Raw genomic sequence first — 19,939 nt, forward strand, 5'->3', positions numbered from 1 at the left:
TTGACCTGAAGAATGACCTCCTAATATCTCAACTTCCTAAAAGATGGTTTATATTAGAAGTGATCACTCAGCAACACCAAACACCATTATCAGTCTGAAGATATAGAGCCCGTTTGGATTAGCTTATTTGAAGTAGCTGATAAGCATTAGGTGCTGAAAAGCACTTTAAGTGCTGAAACTGATTTAATAAATAAGCAGTTACGTGTTTGGGTACAAGTGCTGAAATTGATAATAAGTTGCTGCAGTATTTGATAAAAAGTGTTGATAAGCTCTTTTTCGGTTAAATTGACTTAAATAACCTTAGAACTGTTTACACTTATAAGGATATAATTTCTTCAAAATTTTAGATTCCAGATCGATTCAAATACAAAATATTCTATTTGTCATTTTATTTTAAATACAACTGTGCTTAGATAAGATAATTTTTATGATAAATATAATTTATTTTATGATAAGCATATAATCATAAGTTATATAATAATTAACAAATTGATAAAAGTTTCTCAGTAAAAAATAAATCTAAATAGGACAAATTATTTGAAAAGAAACAAATATTGTCTTCATCACCACAACACTTAGAAAGCAATACACCAAAAATTTGATATGTCCTCATTTTTTACATACAGTTCAAAGATTAATACACAATCACATAGATATAAGTATGCAAAGGAATTGAGAATTTGCTTATCTTAAATAGTCAATGAAAATTGCAGACTTGAAGAGGGGGGGAGGGAGGGGGGTTAGGTTGAATACTTGAGGCAGTAAGTATCGATGTAGGAGTTTTGTTCTAAAAAGAAATATTTCAAGGATAAAAATAGAAAAATCTTGGTCAAACTTAAAGTGCTTATAAGCTAAAAATTCATAAGCTGGGGGTGACTAGCTTATGGCTTTTGGCTTATTTTTGACTTATAAGCACTTGGCTTATAAGAGGGTGTTTGGCTAAGCTTATAAGCTTGTCAAACTGGCTTATAAGCACTTTTTGGCTTATCTACGCGTTTGGTAAAATTAAAAGTGTTTATAAGCCAAAAATAAGCCAAAACCATAAGTTGGCCTCCCCCAACTTATCAAATTTCAGCTTATAAGCACTTTAAGTTTGACCAAAATATTTACTATTCTATCCCTAAAATACTTCTTTTTTAAAACAAAACTCTTCGCATACCCAGTTCTTCAGCTGCATATTATTAATTTCAGCACTTTTATCCAAACACATAACTGCTTATTTTTTAAATCAGTTTCAGCACTTAAAAGTGTTTTTCAACACCTAATGCTTATCAGCTACTCTAAATCAGCTAAGCCAAACGGGTTCTAAGTACTTTTAACTTTACCAAACGAGTAGATAAGCCGAAAAGTGTTTATAAGCTAGTTTGACCAGCTTATAAGCTTAGCCAAACACCCTCATATACATACGTAATGTTTACGAGTAATCATCCAACTTTACCAAACGAGTAGATAAGCCGAAAAGTGTTTATAAGCTAGTTTGACCAGCTTATAAGCTTAGCCAAACACTCTCATATACATACGTAATGTTTACGAGTAATCATCCCTTAAATTAAGGTATCAACAGAAGAAACTCTTTTACTTATCAAGACAACAGATTATCACACCAAAACTACTTAGAACAACATTTTCTAGCCTTGAATATGAAAATTTCCTGCATCCTCTTGGTGTGAAATGAAACAATTGTTTAACTTTACCTTTCCAATCCGAGATGTAGCCGTCCCCAACTTCATCATCACTGAAGAGCCTTCGAACATAAAATTCTTCTTCCAGAAAGGCAGGCTTGAGGTGTCCCCAAATTGAAATGCCATTTGATGGATGATCCATCATCTTAGCATGTTCCATTTCAACAGCCTAAGAAATACACAAATTAGTTTACATTTTGAGCAGAATCAAATTGGACAATGTCTATTAAGAAAAATAAAATTTAGCAACAGAACAAGATACACATAGCGTATCATTTGAGCATGTTCCATATTAACACCTGATAATGCACATTTTATTAAAGAACCTTAAGTTTAATGTACCATTGTATGATCCAAGTTGGACAAAGGTTTATTTCTGAAAAGTCATACCTGGCACAGCATCTCATGTTGTTATGGACTCATTTGTGGGACGTGTCTATGCTAGGCGCAATAAGTGAATCAGTATTTCAATAGGCTTAGATCTCTTCTTTTAGTTGTTAGTTATTTTCTGTTTAATTATTTCTAGAATAGGTTTATCTACGTATTTCTGTGTTTAAGAAGCCTAAATTATAGGTTTCCTACTATTGTAATAAGTCTAGTCCTATTTAACAGAAACAGAAGGAATAAAACAGGAAGCCATCTTTTATCAGAAAACTACAGAGGATTGGAGTTCTCCCTAACGAGCTCTAAGGTTTCAAACTCCCTTCGACGAGTTTGATTGTTTATTCACAACAGGTAGATCAAGGAATCGAAATAGGGAAAAGGGGAATCGCCCTGTGACACGATCTATATCGCGGGACCTTAACACATGTATTGATGAGAAAGGTCATCATCCAAAGAGAGAGACAATAATAAGATAATTTAACCGAAGTTGTACCTGGAACTATAGGGCAGTATGCTAGAAGAATTTTATTATTTTTCCCTTGCATTTTACTTGGTTGGCACTTTTCTTTTACGATAACCGAGGTGTCCAGGCCACCTTGCGTGCACCTCAACTAATTTCACGGGATACCCACTACCTCCCACTAGCAACAGGTACCAGGTACCATGCAACTCTGTCCACTTACGATTGGACACGGAAAAATATCACCTAGTGTTTTTTCCTCTGCTGGGATCTGAACCTGAGATTGGTTCTCACCCACTTCATTGACCACTAGGTCACACCCTTGGGTGCTACTTGGTTGGACTTTTGCACCTCAATGTCTTATTATTTGGTAATTTTCACCCTAACCTTGTAAGTCAGATAGCAAATTACCCAAATACCCTACTCTCTTTCCATTTATCACTTGCAGTAGGAAAACACACATTTCTTATGACCTAATTTCTTTCTTCGGGTTTTCTCTTTTTTCTTTTTGATCCTTTTCTTTTTTCTCTTCCTTTATTCCCTCTTTTTCTTTTGCTGGGCTAAGAATGGTGTTATTCAAAAAATAAGTGTGTAATTGATGAATGAGTGATGAAACAATATAATAAGAGAAACGTGTCAGACACAAGTGTACAGTACAACAACAACAACACACTCAGTCTGTTCCCACTAGTGGAAAAACGCAAGTGTGCAGTATCTATGATTAATTGTTACCCCAGGTGATCATAAGGAGCATAGACTAACTATTTTTTTAATATTTAAGAGTCTTTAGGACAGCCATTAGACCATCCCAGCACACCACTGACAAGCTCTGGTCTAAAATGCCATGTTTCATCCACTAGACTTGGTTTTCAAGCCTCTAGAACAGATTCTGTCCAAGTAAGGTCGTAAAGAGCATTAGTTTATTCCCACAGCCAAAGAGGCCTCACTCAACTTACAAGATTAAGGACCCAAGAAATCGCCAAACCTCTTCGCAACAAGGATAGTTAATTCTTCCTCTTGTGAATATTATCTTAATATTTCTATTCATCAAATAGGTATTGAGAGCTTTACTTGTAAAGGTTATCTTAATATTTCTATTCGACATATAGTTATTGAGAGCTTTACTTTGAGATAAGTCCAGAAAAATCAATGAAATCTTGTCTTATTATACTTGAATAAAGCGAACCCAACTAGTTTCGATTGAAACATAATTATTAAATGGTGATGTCGTCTGCATTTTTCTTATGTATATGCTCCTTGAATTACTTCTTGCAACAGTTCGTATAAGAAGAGGAAAAAACTAGGAGCAGAGTTGCTAAAAGAAATGATAACCACCTTAGTCAAGCACTTTGCAAAATACACTGGGTGCAACTTGCTATAACTATCTGGCATTGCCCAATCAACTTGAAAGTCAGACATCTCAGAATTTTCAACCTGGCCCAAAAAAAAAAAAGAGGATACATGTAAGCATTAGAATAAACTAAGACTAGTTGCCCGACTTATATAGTGAATTTGCAGCAGTTGCCTACTCACCTCTAAGTAATTGTCCAAGAAGTAAGTATCGTCAATAGAATCACCTATGAAATTGCTGTAGTCAGAAGATTCTGCCCTCCTCTTCTCATATTGGGAGAAATCCATTCCAATCAATGCATTCTGAAGTAATCCGGTCAAATCGAGGTAGTAGAAATTTCAGCACCGAGAAACAATGCATTCTGAAGTAATTCAGTCAAATGGAGATAGTAGAAATTTTAGCACTGACCTACAGGCGTACGACTCAGATATTTCACGACTAATCTACGGTCTTACCAACTCAAATTTCAACATAACTACATTCTTAAACAAATGGTTATCAACCTCAAGACAAGTCTATGTCAATGTCAAAAACGAGACACTAGTCAGTCCATATAAAGCCAGAGGAAGAACTTCCATTAAAAGATTCCACACGAGGAAATAAAATTTAAAGGGAAAAAAACATATTGAAGTCATTAACTATGACGGTGTGAGCGTTGCATTCCTACGCCGTCCCTAATCTAGATAAAAGAGACAAATTTTAGTAGGTTGACGGCTACCGGAAAATTACTCAAATGGATCAGATCCCTACAGAAAGTACAAGTACAAAGAGGATAAAAATGCAAGGTCACTTGCGATAGTTTGGTCATGCTTTATATGGACTTCCAACTGCACCACTTTGCGGGTTTGACACTATAATGATTAAAGGAGTTAAAATTTTGTGGTACCCCAACTGTTTTACCGCATGTTGCATATGTTAAAGTTACGTGTATTCATGTGCGCATAAAATAAAATTACAGGTTATAACAGTATTTGTGTATGCCGTTGGATGTTAAATGATTTTTTCCTTTGATCAAGTGAGAAATGATGTTAAATGATGTTTTGAACCTGTTAAAAATAACTCAGATTCGTTTCGAGTTGATCGGAAAGAGAACACTTAAATATCACTGATGCAACATATGTTATATCATCACTATTTCTTTTCAAATGACTTGTCCAAACAGTAAGTTACAGATTATGTTTCCTTATTTATGAAATACAGATTCAGTTGTGGAGATTGACACCGTGCCAAAGACAGAGTGATTGACATTGACAGACTGATGTCTTTGGTGAACCCTGCAATTTGTTCAATGTGGGCCATTATTATATTTTTATGGTATCATGAGAAGGTCACGAGTTCAAGCCGTGGAAACAGCTTTTTGCATAAATGCAGGGTAAGGCTACGTACAATAGACCCTTATGGTCCGGTCCTTCCCCGGATCCTGCACATAGCGGGAGCTTAGTGCACCGGGTTGCCCTTTTTAGAGATGCTCCATTAGTTACACTTGAGGTATGAAACTCAGTTATGTAAAGCGTCTAGTAATACTTTAGTATGTTAAAATCCTTGACTTAGATCTGCACAAACACGCGGTGATATGTTGACAGTTTCTTTATGATATGACATGGGATGTATGAAGGCTATTTGTGAGGTTCAGTGTTATCAAAGACGCGTTTAAAGTGTGCTTAAGGCTCTGACGCGAGACTCAAAAAATGTAGAGCGCTTCGCCTCGGCCTCGCTTAGCGGACGCTTCAGTGTTGTCATCAAAGCTCTAAGGTATATTTCAGTATTGTTATCAAGGCTAGAGGCAATTGATATCTCACTTTATCGTAAATTTTCTTCAATTTTTTGTCCATATATTTGGTATTCATGCTTATAGGTACTAGTCTTGGTCTCTACACATACATATTTGTAATTTTTTCTCCATTTGTGCATTTCTTCATTAAAGCCTACATTTTATTTCCGCTTTGCGCTTAAAGCTCCAACAAACCTTAGAGTTTTTTTGCGTTTTTCGCCTTTGATAATATTGGTGAGGTTGATGGTTCGGGATGTGGATGGGTTTCCAAAATCAAGGAAGAATATAAGGGGAAACTCTGAAAAAATTTCCGTAGACTACAAGTAGGCATGCTAGAGGGTCAACTTCGTGTGTCTCAGTCATGATCCGAGTTTGGCCATGATAGAAGGGAACGAGATGGTCCAAAAATTACATTGAGAAAACTTATCTAAAAAATCTATAATCTTGGAATACATGAGGACTTAATAAAGAACTGAACACAATAAAAGCAAAAGATACATATAGTGATATCAACTATGTTAGACTAAGGCTTAATCATGTTTGTAGACCTACAATAGCTTCGGTCTTTACCAGGAGTCCTTTTAAGTATGTTTTAGAGGTTTATATGTGATGTACTTTTGAGGTTTTGCACCTCTCAAGCAGAAAGAAGAGAGAAAAACAAAAGCACCCCGCTAAAGTTTTTCACAGAACTAGCGAAAGCGTTCTTCAAACTCACCTGAGAAGAATGTAAGATGAAAAGAATCTTACCCACTTGTTCGTCAATCCCGCAAGATTGCAAAAAGTGTTGAATAAAGGATTCAAATAGCCTTCTTTATCTTGCATCAGTATGTCATTGGAGAACCCCTAATTTTTCTACTGAGACAAATTAGGCATATTGGAGTGGATATAAAGGATTCAAATAGCCAACCTCAACTAGTTTAGGATTGATGCATAGTTATTGTATTGTTCTTATTATTGTTATTGAAGCCATTCTAACATTCAATTCATCAGACTCCACGGGAAAAGAATTTAGATGAAGCCATGAAAGTTTCTAGAGGCATCTATAGTTAATGTTCCATACAACTACTTGGGACGAGCTACAAAAGCAGGTTGGATATTGGGATGACAGCATGATTTAACCTTAAACCAAAGCATTAATTATATGACATGCATGATCCTTCAAAAAAGAGCATGCTTATTAAGATACAGATAACAATGTCTGACGAGAAGAGAAATATCCAAATATGTAGAAATCTGTACCACAGGATTACTTGCATCACGATCTTGCAAGATATTCTTGTCATCATAAATTTCAAAGAATATGTCTGAACACATGAAGGCAAACCATCAACTATGAATATTAAGGGCAAGGATCAAATTACAACATTGCGAGGAACACCACAAAAGAAACAGCCAAACCTCCATATTCATCAATCACGTACTGAAATTCTGCCCATGACTCTCGTTCATGAGGTTCACAATGAACCATGCCAGGGAATATCAACAAAGCATTGCTATTAGCCTGCAATTAGAAATAACAGACACACCATCTGAGCTGTCCAAATGATATATGCTAGCACTTCTACCATGATAACGTTCTCCGCTTGCATGTAGAATGGATATAAGATCTAATTTATACAAAATAAGGAAACCTCAACAGTTGTCCTTGCTGTTTCAGCAGCTGTGAGTTCAGTATCACGAACTCTTCTGTGGTCTCGTATTCCTTCAAGAGGGTGATAGCCATGATTCCCGACATAGTTAGAGGAATCAGGAACAGAATCTGGGTAGTCTGCTGCAACTGAAATTCTTGAAAGGCTAATCTCATGTCCTACAGGCAGCCAATGCAATTGTGTAGCTCCGAGGAAAGGATTCTCAGGCCTGAAACTACATAGGAGCACATGTATCAGTTGAAAATTTAAGGACACAAAATTTAATCAGAAAAAATCAAACTTTGGTAGAATCAGAATCGCAAAAGTAAACAAATTGCATGACAAGTCCCTAAGCACTCAACTAGAGTCTCCAAAATGATACACCGAAAACTTAATCTCTTTCAAGGAGTACATAACTAACAACCTTGTAACTGAAAAGTCTCAAGTACATAACTAATATGTTGTCTGAACCTGACCAGACTGTTCCTTCTCAACTTATTTCGCCTTGATGGTTTGTAGAATCAAATAATACCAAATTTAGTGAGGAGATAAAAGATTCTAAGTCCATTCCTACTGTTCATTTTAGTGTTGTTAACGGAAAGCTTGGGGAGCTGTTAAGCCCTGAAACTCAGTGTAATGGAAGATGAGCGCTTTGCCTCACTGAAGGTCGACACTTTAGTATAGGTACCCTCACCTCTGTATTGAAGATAGCAGCACTATACAAACCATAGCTGATAAATCACTATGTTAATGGTTAAGACTTAAGAAGACGTTATAGATTAGTACATTAGTGATTATGAAAAGAAAATAAGGATATTGAGGATTGGATTTGAATAAATCAGAAATATTAATCAAGTTAAGTACCGTTCTATTCATGGGCTAAAGACTCTCAAGCTTCTTCTTTTTTTAATCAGGAGAATTCTCAAGTTATATACCTTATACCTGAATGGTCAGAGAATCCCTGAACCTCATGTGATGGTTTGATCCAACTGCTTGTAACTCCAACTGATGCTGAGCAACCAACTCCATCAGCATGACATTTGAAGCAATGTGAAGGACCTACAAAAGTAGCCAATATCTTTAGAGAAGAAGTCAAGCTAAGGATCACATAAAACACAAAAAGAAAATGATAATACCTAAGAAAGACACATCTTCTCATTCAGATGATGAGAAAAGAGTAATTAGGCTTTCATCTAAATTTTATTTCGGTAATCAAATCAAAATTAATTTCTTTTGAGTGTTAACTTAGGCTCAATCACTCCAAACAATTTGAATAGAGCTCTGAATCCATTTCCACAACTCAATAAATATTTTTTTATAAGCATAAACAACTCAAAGTTCTTGATATCATCAAAGCTCTTCCATTTTTTACTTTCAAAAGTTCCAGAAGAGACACAACGGTGCCACCTCCCATACCTTTTGCCACCCTTACCAAGCAAGAATGTTAAAACTCCCAGAGCGCATTTGAAAGCCGATCGTATTCAGACATTAAACACCAAATAAAGATATTAATAATATGGTAAAATGAAGTTTTTGGTATTCAATCACCCATAACACTTTAAACAACAACTAACAGTGACTGCGCTTCTCTTTCTCGGTTTCAGGCAATAAAAATGACATACAAATCATTCATTTGCAGATCAATGCAACTGATGGAAGAAGCACAATGTTTATGTTTGGTTATCCCAAATCCTTCTTAGCCCTGTTGTTTTCCAAAGCAGATCAAATTACTTGACATTATAATGACAATACAGCCAGAAAACCTGCAACTGAAGCAACCAGACTGCAGTAACAGCTCAAGAAAAAACAAAAATACTCATTAAACAGCAAACCAGTAGGTTGTCCCACACTGACTGATGTGTGACCATAGGAAAATAGAATTAAAAGCAACATTTTGACACCATAATAAATGCCACTAAAGCAGTATAGTTAAGACATACAACTACCATTACAGTAGAAGTTATTGCCAAAAAATAATACCTCCATGTTACAAGAAACTACTCATCACATACTGCTGCAGCATACAAGAGAAAATAAACCAAAAAAAAAAATCAAAATTAATTCATAATGGGTGCTAATTTTTTATTTTAAAAAAAAGAACTCGAGAATAAATGTCAGCCCAACAAATTTTGAAGTGAACAGACAGAAATAGATTCTCTCTTCTAACTGACACAAAAAAGACAAGACTTTTGGGTCTCTTTCAGATCAAAAGCTACTGTAATTGAAACAGTAAGAAGAGAAAAAATATTTAAGGACTTACTGATGGAGATTGATGAAGAAGGCGCGGAGATGAACATGAAGAAAAAGACAGTCAAAGAAGAAGAGTAAGGAAGTCTGTAATTAAAGTGCAGTAGAGACGCAAAAACGTTAATAGTATCGAAGATTTTTGGTTGCTCTGACCCCAAACTAGAGCGAGTCTCAGTGGAAGTCTGATGAGTGGGTCAGTGGCGTTGGACACAGGTGGCGTTTTCCACAGGTTGGTTCGGAGGCTGGTCATGTGCGGCTAATATATACGCGTGACTTGTGTGTGCTTTGTTGTTTTGACGGCTCACTTGTTGCTTCACTTGTTTAGAACGTCATTTAGCTACCGTCTGGATATATATTTGGTTTTTGAAGGTGTATAAAAAATATTTTTTTAGAAATTAATATTGTGTTTGAACATGTATTTTATTTGAAAAAAAAATAAAAAAAAATTCATAGGAGAAAATTTTCACCCAAAAATTGTCATATACTATTTTTTAGAACTTAAATTTCTTTCTTGAAATTTTTTTCAAAAACTAATCATAATCTATGAACAAATAATATTTTCAAAAATATATGGTCAAACAGGAGCTAATTTATAGTTTCATTTGTAGTTCAACTTTTCGAGCGACATTTTATACATTAGATCGAGTTATTAACCGATTACATATTTTAATTAATAAAATGTCATATAATGAACTCAAAAATGATGCACGGTGTCGATTTATATCTAGTGTATAGTCTATTCCTATACTACAAATGGGGATAACCAGGCAGTCCATGATCAACATGTCTGTCTGACCCAACATTATTTTATGAGTTGTGTTTGCAGCCCAACATATGTAGCCCAACTTTGACAGCCATTCAGTCACCGTTTGATTTCTCCTACTAGACACAAACACTTCTTGAAAAGCTCCATCTGCAAACACCTATTTTGCAAACACTTCTTCTCTTCATACTTTTGCCCTGTCACTCCTCCCCTTTGTTTGTTGGTACTTTCTACCGTCTTGTGTTTCTTGTATTAGTTTATTTTATTCCTTGACAATATGTAGAGAAAGTAAAACATGTTAATAGATTTTGTTCTATAGGTTTTTGACATAATTCTTCAATCAGGTTTTCTACTAGATTTCTTTCAAATTTTCATCCTTTGGTTGCATTTTGAGCAAGGGCTGCCATATAGTTTTGTAGTCCATAATTTTTAATTGGACAATAATTTTGATTCTTCTTTTTCCTTAGTTACTTGAGTTTCTTTTGCATGCCCTTAGTTAGACTGTCAATTTATGCCTCTATATTTTTACTTTTTCTCGCTGCATCAGTTTGCAATAATTTATGATAGTTAAAAATATTTTATGGACTCATATACTATAAATGGGGATAACTAAGCAGCTAATGGTCAACATGTCTGCCTAGCCAAATAGTATTTTATGGCTTAACTTTGACAACTATGAAGTCACCATTTGATTTCTCCTACCAGATTCAAATACTTCCTGAAAAGCTCCATCGGGAGTACATATGCTGCAAACACTTCTCTCTTCATACTTTTGCTTTGTCATTCCTCCCCTCTGTTCGTTGGTATTTTCTAATAGGTATTCTTTTTCTCATCTTGTGTTTCTTGTATTGATTTATTTCAGTCTTTGATCATCTACATAGAAAGTATAACATGTTAATAGATTTTGTTCTCTAGGTGTTTGATAAAATTCTACAATCAGGTTTACTATTAGATTTCTTTCAAGTTTTCATCCTCTCTTCATATACTATTAATGGGGATAACCATGCAGCTCATGGTCAGCATGTCTATTTGGCCCAACAATAATTTATGGCTTGTGTTTCCAGCCTAACATGTGTAGCCCAACTTTGACACCTATTAAGTCATCGTTTGATTTCTCCGACCAGACTCAAGCACTTTCTGAAAAGCTCCAGCTGCAAACACATATTCTGCAAACACTTCTTCTCTTCATACTTTTGCTCCGTCACTACTCTCCTCTGTTTGTAGATATTTTTTACTAGGTATTCTATTTCTCATCCTGTGTTTCTTGTATTGATTTATTTCAGTCCTTAACAATCTGCAGAGAAAGTATAACATTTTAATAGATTTTGTTCTCTAGGTGTTTGACAAAATTCTTCAATCAAGTTTTCTATTAGATTTCTTTCAGGTTTTCATACTTTGGTTGTATTTTGAGTAAGAGTTGTCATGTAGTTTTGTTGTCACTAATTTTCAATTGAATAATGATTCTAATTCTTCTTTTTACTTAGTTTTTTTTATTTCGTCCACATGTCCTTAGTTAGATCGTCGATTTGTGCCTCTGTATTTTCTTTTTCTCGCTGCATCATTTTGCAATAAATTATGATAGTTAAAAATATTTTATGGACTCCTACACTATAAATGGGGATAACCAGGCAACTCATAATCAACACGTCTGCTTGGCCCAACATTATTTTATGGCTTGTATTTGCAGCCCAACATGTGCAGCCCAACATTGACAGCTATTAAGTCACTATTGATTTCTCCTAACATACACAAACACTTTCTAAAAAGCTCCATCGGGAAACACCTATTATGCAAATACTTCTTCTCTTCGTACTTTTGTGTCACGACCCAAACTGAAGGGCCATGACTAGCACCCGACCACACTTGCCGAGCACCAACGTACATTTCATCTAACCTTCATTATTATCTTTTAGGGCTGACGAGATCAATATAAATGGTAGACCTAGATCATGGACAACCAACAATAAAATATGACGGCATGAACATACATAGCAGGGGATGACCAGACAATCAAGAAACTACATATAAGGTATGAGCTACCACGCTACTATGAAAGACTATACAACAAAAACTAGCCGACAAGGCATACCAAACTATACATGAGCCGACACCTATCTATGAGCCTCTAAAAGAACATAAGTGTTGCAACATAGCCGGAACAGGGCCCCGACATACCCATAATGTCTATAACAAAAATTGCATACCAAGACCAAGGCAAGTCCGGAGAAGGGATCTCGCCAATCACCGCTGAACTGGACAGTCTACTGTGGTGGGGGAGCTGCACCTGCCTGTCTATCAGGACCTGCAGCACGACATGCAGCGTCCACAAATAAAAGGACGTCAGTACGAATAAAGTACTGAGTATGTAAGGCAAGGAACCATAAATACGATCAGTAATGTAAGCAAGGATAGAGAATATACAACCTGTAACATCTTAGTACCTTTGAGGGCTACTTACATGAAATGCATGATACATATGTATAAATACATAAACCCCTTTAAAGCATTCGCCTCTGTGGGCATCATCATCATCATATCGTACCCGGCCATAATAGGCTCGGTAAAAAAACGTACCCGGCCATCATAAGGCTCGGTAGAATCGTACCCGGCCACGTGGAGCTCGGTAAAACCCAACTGATCAGTGGTTGCACAATAGGTGCCGTACCCGGCCAACTATAGCGTGGCTCGGTAGAGTAAAATAGATACATATATATAATGCATGCTCGACTCATGGAATCATATTCTAAACCTTTCGGAGTGACGTAAGGTCGGTATACTCTGTACACGTTATTAGGACTAACTCTTCACTATGAACCTTATAAGAATCAGGAAGTACCAACAACATTGATAACATAAGAATAAGAGAAGCAACATTAACATCAATCGTTCCATAAGAGGGAAAACAATGTAAGTACTGCTAGCTTCTAAGAGTAGAGTATCTTGGAAGCTCGTTCATTACATTATGTACAATCGGAGTCGTGCAAAAGAAGGAAAGGGATAGCCTCACATACCTTGTATATACTGCCCCAATCTCAAGCTATGCAATTGTCAAAACTCCTTAGTCTACAATAAGAGAAACGATACTATCGTTATCATTTAAGCGTCATAACTATTATGTATCGACCACAACCTATTTTACGATGAAACGGACAGCACCTCCCCTATATATATGACCTCACACCATTCAAAACAGTCACCAAACAGCCCAAACAACATCAATAATAAACATATTGAGCCTCCCAAAATAGTCCACACACAGCCTAATCACTCCATACATACGACGACCACCGTAGTCGTGTCAAACAACCTGGAAATGTTACGAATAACTATCAGCCCATAACCCTACATATATATGGTGTTTCTCCACACCCTTCCTCCTCCAAAACTCCACAAGATAGTAGTAAAATACGCAGCCCAACAACAACGCAAAACAGTCCACAAAACAATAACATTACTACCAAGCCTTTCGATATATATCTCACAAGTTCTAGCTTCAATGGCTTAGCCGCAACTTGGATAATCTTAAATACATATAGAGTAAGAGGTTCCTTACCTTTATACAGAAATAAAAACTCCAATTTGACCTTAAATTTCCATGAAATATCCCTCCAATGCTGCCACAACAACAAAAAGCGAAACTAGCGATCAATTAGTGTTTTTCGGCACTAGAATCACTTTAGAAGGCTTGAAATCACCTAGGATTGATATTAAGAACATTAGGGAGTATTTACAGAACATAAACCCTTTAAAACAACCTCCCACACGAGCTGGAACGACACAAAAATGAGCAACAACAAGAAGAACAAGAGACTTACTAGCGCCACGGAATTCCCGACACTTGATTTGTGTTGTTTGCCCTTTTTTGGGTCTTGAATCTTGAGAGAACCTTGAGAGGATGTTCCTAGGGTTCTAAGGTCTGAAAATAGTGAGAAGAAATGACTTAAAACGGGTTGGAGGCATCCTATATAGGTCCAAATATCTTAAACCGCCTTAGTGGGCCCCATAGAGAGGTGTTTGGCGCAATCTCGCGAAAACGCGAATATCTCTCTACTCCGAGATCGTATCGATGAACGGTTTAATGAGTTGGAAACTAGACTCATAGATCTTAAATTTGGTTGGTAGATCACCCCGTAATTCCTTGTAAATTATGAGAAAAGATTAGAAATATTTGACCTAATGTTTAAGTAAAATTATGAACCTAAGTTGCGACAACTTTTGTCGACTTTTGTTTCATAACTCGTTTGACTTCAAGACTTATGATACGGATATTATATGATTAAAATACCTTAATAAATGACCTCTTGAGTGTATTAAGCACCGCTAGATTACCTGAAAATACGAGTTACAACATCCTTGATTCGTTTAACTTCTAATACTGGTTAATCACCCTTATACACTCTTGTATCACTTAAGACCAATAGGATTGACTTCTTATCATCTCAAAGATAATTCCTTCTTGGATTTATGTTAACTAATATATGGCATGAACTAACACATGTGGATATGGGTTGTAACACCCTCCCCCCTTAGGAACATTCGTCCTCGAATGTAAGGGTTTATGGGGAGTTTAAATCATCGTGGATTCCAATGGAAATTTCCGATCAATTTTCCCCTATAAAATGGTCACTAGCAAAACTTGCAAGTAATTAAGCCCAACATATGGCTTCACAAGGCTACACAAAGCATTATGCATATTTACATTATCTACATATCACCATTTTGTATTAAGGAGGAGTATTCTCAAATTATTGCTTACCTCATAGAGCCGTTTCACCTTCCAATGTATCATGTCTTCCACCAGCATCCTTGTTATCTTCATTCTGGAATAAGTAAGGGTATTTAGACTTCATCTCCTCTTCTGCTTCCCATGTCATTTCTTCCATATTTTTGTTCCTCCACAATACTTTGACGGAAGCTACATCTTTTGTTCTCAGCTTGCGGACTTGCCGATCTAATATCGCCACTGGCACTTCTTCATATGATAGGTCCTCTGTAACTTGTACATCTTTGATAGGGACGACTCGAGAAGGGTCTCCAATACATTTTCTCAACATAGATACATGGAATACCGGGTGGACAAATTCCAATTCGGATGGCAATTCTAACTCATAAGCAACCTGTCCAATCCGTCGAAGAATTTTATACGGCCCGATATACCTTGGACTCAGCTTACCTTTCTTCCCAAAATGCATAATACCCTTCATTGGTGAGATCCTCAGGAAAACCCAATCACCAACCTCAAACTCTAGATCACGACGTCGGACATCAGAATAAGATTTTTGCCTGCTTTGTGCCGTCCTCAATCGCTCCTGTATCACTTTCACCTTCTCAATAGCTTGGTGAATCAAATCTGGCCCATATAATTCTGTTTCACCGACTTCGAACCATCCAACTGGTGATCTACATCTCCTCCCGTATAGTGCCTCGTATGGGGCCATTTTAATACTGGAATGGTAGCTATTGTTATAGGCGAATTCTATGAGTGGAAGATGATCATCCCAATTCCCCTTAAAATCTAGAACACATGCTCGTAGCATATCTTCCAGTGTCTGAATGGTACGTTCAGCCTGTCCATCAGTCTGCGGATGAAATGCAGTGCTGAGATTTACCTGTGTGCCTAAACCCTTCTGGAAAGACCTCCAAAAGTTAGCCGTAAATTGAGCTCCTCGGTCTGATATAATAGATATGGGCACACCATGAAGCCTAACAATCTCCTTGATATACAACTTTGCATAATCTTCAGCCGTGTAAGTTGTCTTCACTGGCAGAAAATGGGCACATTTTGTAAGTCGATCAATTATCACCCAGATGGAGTCAAACTTATGATAAGAGCGAGGTAATCCAATAATGAAGTCCATATTAATCACCTCCCACTTCCAGGTCGGAATCTCTATATTTTGAAGCAATCCACCGGGTTTCTGATGTTCTATCTTTACTTGTTGACAATTGGGACACTGGGCTACAAATTCTGCAATAGACTTCTTCATATTATCCCACCAATACTGCTCCTTGACATCATGATACATCTTTGTCGAGCCGGGATGGATGGAATATCGGGATTGATGAATCTCATTCATAATCTTCTCTCGCAACCCTGCCACATTAGGCACACACAATCGGCTCTGGTATCTCAGTGCCCCATCTTTTCCGATCCCAAAAGCCATACTTTTACACTGTTGAATGCTTTCTCTTAATCGTACTAAGATAGGATCTTCATATTGTCGTGTTTTTACCTCGGCTACCAAAGATGATTCTGATGTATTCTGTACAGTAACACCTCCGTCATCAGAGTCTAACAATCTGATTCTCATATTGGCTAGCTGATGAAGCTCTTTAATCAACCCCCATCTACCTGCCTCAATATGTACTAAGCTTCCCATTGATTTACGGCTGAGAGCGTCTGCCACAACATTGGCTTTACCGGGATGATACAATATCTCGACGTCGTAGTCTTTCAATAATTCAAGCCACCTACGCTGCCTCAAATTCAACTCTTTCTGCTTGAAGATGTATTGTAAACTCTTGTGATCTGTGTAGATGTCAACATGGACGCCGTATAAGTAGTGCCGCCATATCTTCAAAGCATATATTACTGCAGCCAATTCCAAATCATGGGTTGGATAATTCTTTTCATGTTTCTTCAATTGTCTTGATGCATAAGCAATCACATTCCCACGCTGCATCAATACGCACCCCAAACCTATACCTGAGGCATCACAATATACCACATAACCTTCTGTTCCTTCAGGAAGAGTGAGCACTGGTGCAGATGTCAATCGATTCTTCAGCTCCTGAAAACTACGTTCACAAGTGTCAGACCACTGGAATTTGGTAGCTTTTTGTGTTAACTTAGTCAATGGTGATGATATAGAGGAAAATCCTTCTACAAACCGCCTATAATATCCTGCTAGCCCTAGGAAGCTGCGGACTTCTGATGGTGTTGTAGGTCTCGGCCAATTCTTTACTGCATCGATCTTCTGAGTGTCGACACTAATACCCTCATCAGATATCACATGGCCAAGGAATGCTACTGAGTTCAGCCAGAATTCACATTTGGAGAGCTTAGCATATAACTTACGATCCTGAAGCGTCTGTAATACTATCCGCAAGTGGCCCGCATGTTCCGCCTCCGAACGAGAATATACTAGAATGTCATCAATGAATACAATCACGAACACATCAAGATAGGGCCTGAATATAGTATTCATGAGATCCATAAAAGCTGCTGGGGCATTTGTTAGCCCGAACGACATCACCAAGAACTCAAAGTGCCCATATCTTGTCCGGAAGGCCGTCTTTGGAATATCCTTCTCCCTAACCCTCACCTGATGATACCCTGAACGTAAATCAATCTTAGAGAAATACTTGGCACCCTGGAGTTGGTCAAACAGGTCATCAATTCTTGGAAGTGGATACTTGTTCTTTATAGTAGACTTATTCAACTGTCGATAGTCGATACACATCCGTAACGACCCGTCTTTCTTCCGCACGAATAGGACTGGTGCACCCCAAGGTGAAGTGCTAGGCCTAATAAAGCCCTTATCCAGCAAGTCCTTCAACTGCACCTTCAACTCTCGCAACTCTGCCGGGGCCATTCTGTATGGAGGAATAGAGATCGGTTGAGTGTCAGGCAACACATCAATGCTAAACTCAATCTCCCTTTCAGGAGGAAGGCCTGGGAGTTCATCTGGGAAAACATCTGGGAATTCGTTGACCACAGGGATTGATTGTAAAGTAGGCGGTTTCGCCTCCGCATCCCTAACGTGAACGAGATGATAAATGTAACCTTTTGAGATCATTTTCCTTGCCTTAAGATAGGAAATAAACCTACCTTTCGGTGTAGCAATGTTCCCTTTCCATTCAATGACGGGTTCACCCGGAAATTGGAACCTAACCATCTTCGTACGACAGTCAACATTTGCATAGCATGAGGCCAACCAGTCCATTCCCATTATCACATCAAAATCAACCATTTCTAACTCAAATAAATTTGCCGAGGTTTGACGACTACAAATCATCACAGTGCAACCTCTATATACCCTTCTAGCAATCACAGAATCTCCTATCGGAGTAGATACCGCGAGGGGTTTACTTATCAATTCAGGTTCAATGCCAAACTTATTAGCCACAAAGGGTGTAACATATGATAATGTAGATCCCGGATCAATCAGCGCATATACATCATAAGAAAACACAGATATAATACCTGTAACAACATCTGGAGACAACTCGAGATCCTGTCGACCTACTAGAGCATAGGTTCGATTTTGAGCACCACTCGAACTCGGCACTGCACCTCTACCCCTACCACGACCTGTCGACTGCTGAAAACCCCGTGCTGGAGGTCGAACTGATGAGGAAGAACCAGACACAGATCCAGTCGGCTGAGCCATACCATCACCTCCTCTATTAGGACAATCCCGCATCATATGGCCAGGCTGCCCGCACGAATAGCATGCATCAGAACCTCGACGACACAGTCCAAAGTGGGCCTTGCCGCACTGATCACAATGTGGTGTTGGGGGTCTCATCTGACTAGTATCCCTGTGATGTTGCGAGCCAGATGCCCGCGAACTCTGACCTGGACCAGAATAGGATCGATCATATCGAGGCCTCTGAAACTGTGGAGGAGCACTAGCTACAGGTGGCGCCGAACTCCTCGAAAACTGTGGCCTGATGCGGCCTCTGAAGTCATCAGAATACCCTGCAAATCTCGCCCTCTTATGCTGGCCTCTATCCTGCTCCCTAACTGCCCTCTGCTGGCGCTTACGATCCTCTAGGGTCTGGGCATAAGCTTGAATACGGGAAATATCCATGCCCTCCACCAAGGAGGCTGTCGTACACTCATTTATCAGATGTGGTCCCAACCCATTCACGAACATATGCACCCTATCACTCATCTCGGCCACCATATGGGGAGCATACCTTGCCAAAGAATCAAACTGCATATTGTACTCTCGCACACTCATATTACCTTGTCTAAGGTTCAAGAACTTATCAGCTCTAGCTCGTCGTATCTCAACTGGCAAGTAGTGACGAAGAAAGGCCTCAGAAAATTCCTTCCACACAGCTGGAGGAGGGTTCGGACCCCTGGATCTCTCCCAACTATCATACCAGAGAACCGCTAAATCCCGTAGCCGATAAGAAGCCAACTCTACTGCCTCTGTATCACTAACATGCATAACCCGAAGTGTACGATGAACCTGGTCAATAAAAGTCTGTGGGTCCTCCTTGGGGTCTGATCCGGTAAACACTGGAGGGTCTAAATTAATAAAATCACGAACTCTTGTACTAACTGGTTTCTCAGCAGCACCTGTATTCTGCCTCTGAGCCTGAGCAGCTACCAAGCTAGTCAATAACTGCAAAGCACTCCGCATATCCTGGTCTGGAGTGCCAGACGGAGGAACTGGAGGCGCTGGGTGCCTTCTAATATCCTCTGGAGGAGATGGAGTAGATGAGGTATGAGAGGGCATCTCACTTTGAGCCTCACTTTGTCCTGCTCTGACTTGGGGCACCTGACTGGTACCCTCTCCCGCTGCTGTATCAAGCCGTCTACTAATCGTTTGCTTCCTAGTCGAAGGCATCACTGAAAAAAACAAGGTGAATATTAGAGACGAACACTTACGACTCAACTCTACGCACGATCTAGATTC

General features: G+C 38.3%; 1 protein-coding gene across 5 annotated transcripts in view; it reads right to left on the bottom strand.

Moving 5' to 3' along the window:
• LOC104216773 (uncharacterized protein At3g49140) overlaps positions 1-9,840 on the bottom strand; it is a 29,701-nt gene extending 19,861 nt beyond the window's left edge. For 2 of the 5 annotated variants that reach the window (XR_011400248.1, XM_009766896.2), the window contains exons 1-8: positions 9,537-9,839; positions 8,212-8,335; positions 7,280-7,511; positions 7,047-7,149; positions 6,888-6,952; positions 4,060-4,179; positions 3,862-3,960; positions 1,695-1,851 (exon numbers count right to left, since the gene is read on the bottom strand). Coding sequence is in view for 4 of the 5 variants with exons in the window: in XM_009766896.2 (XP_009765198.1) it covers positions 1,695-1,851; positions 3,862-3,960; positions 4,060-4,179; positions 6,888-6,952; positions 7,047-7,149; positions 7,280-7,511; positions 8,212-8,335; positions 9,537-9,573 (937 nt within the window). In the remaining variant the exon portion in view is untranslated. Of the gene's footprint in view, positions 1-1,694; positions 1,852-3,861; positions 3,961-4,059; positions 4,180-6,887; positions 6,953-7,046; positions 7,150-7,279; positions 7,512-8,211; positions 8,336-8,898; positions 8,979-9,536 lie in introns of those variants that run through there. The other 3 variants (XM_009766897.2, XM_009766899.2, XM_009766898.2) reach the window with 3 other exon arrangements.
• Positions 9,841-19,939: the final 10,099 nt, after the last annotated feature.

This window comes from Nicotiana sylvestris, chromosome 6 (assembly GCF_000393655.2).
Source record: "Nicotiana sylvestris chromosome 6, ASM39365v2, whole genome shotgun sequence".
Lineage (NCBI taxonomy): Eukaryota > Viridiplantae > Streptophyta > Magnoliopsida > Solanales > Solanaceae > Nicotiana > Nicotiana sylvestris.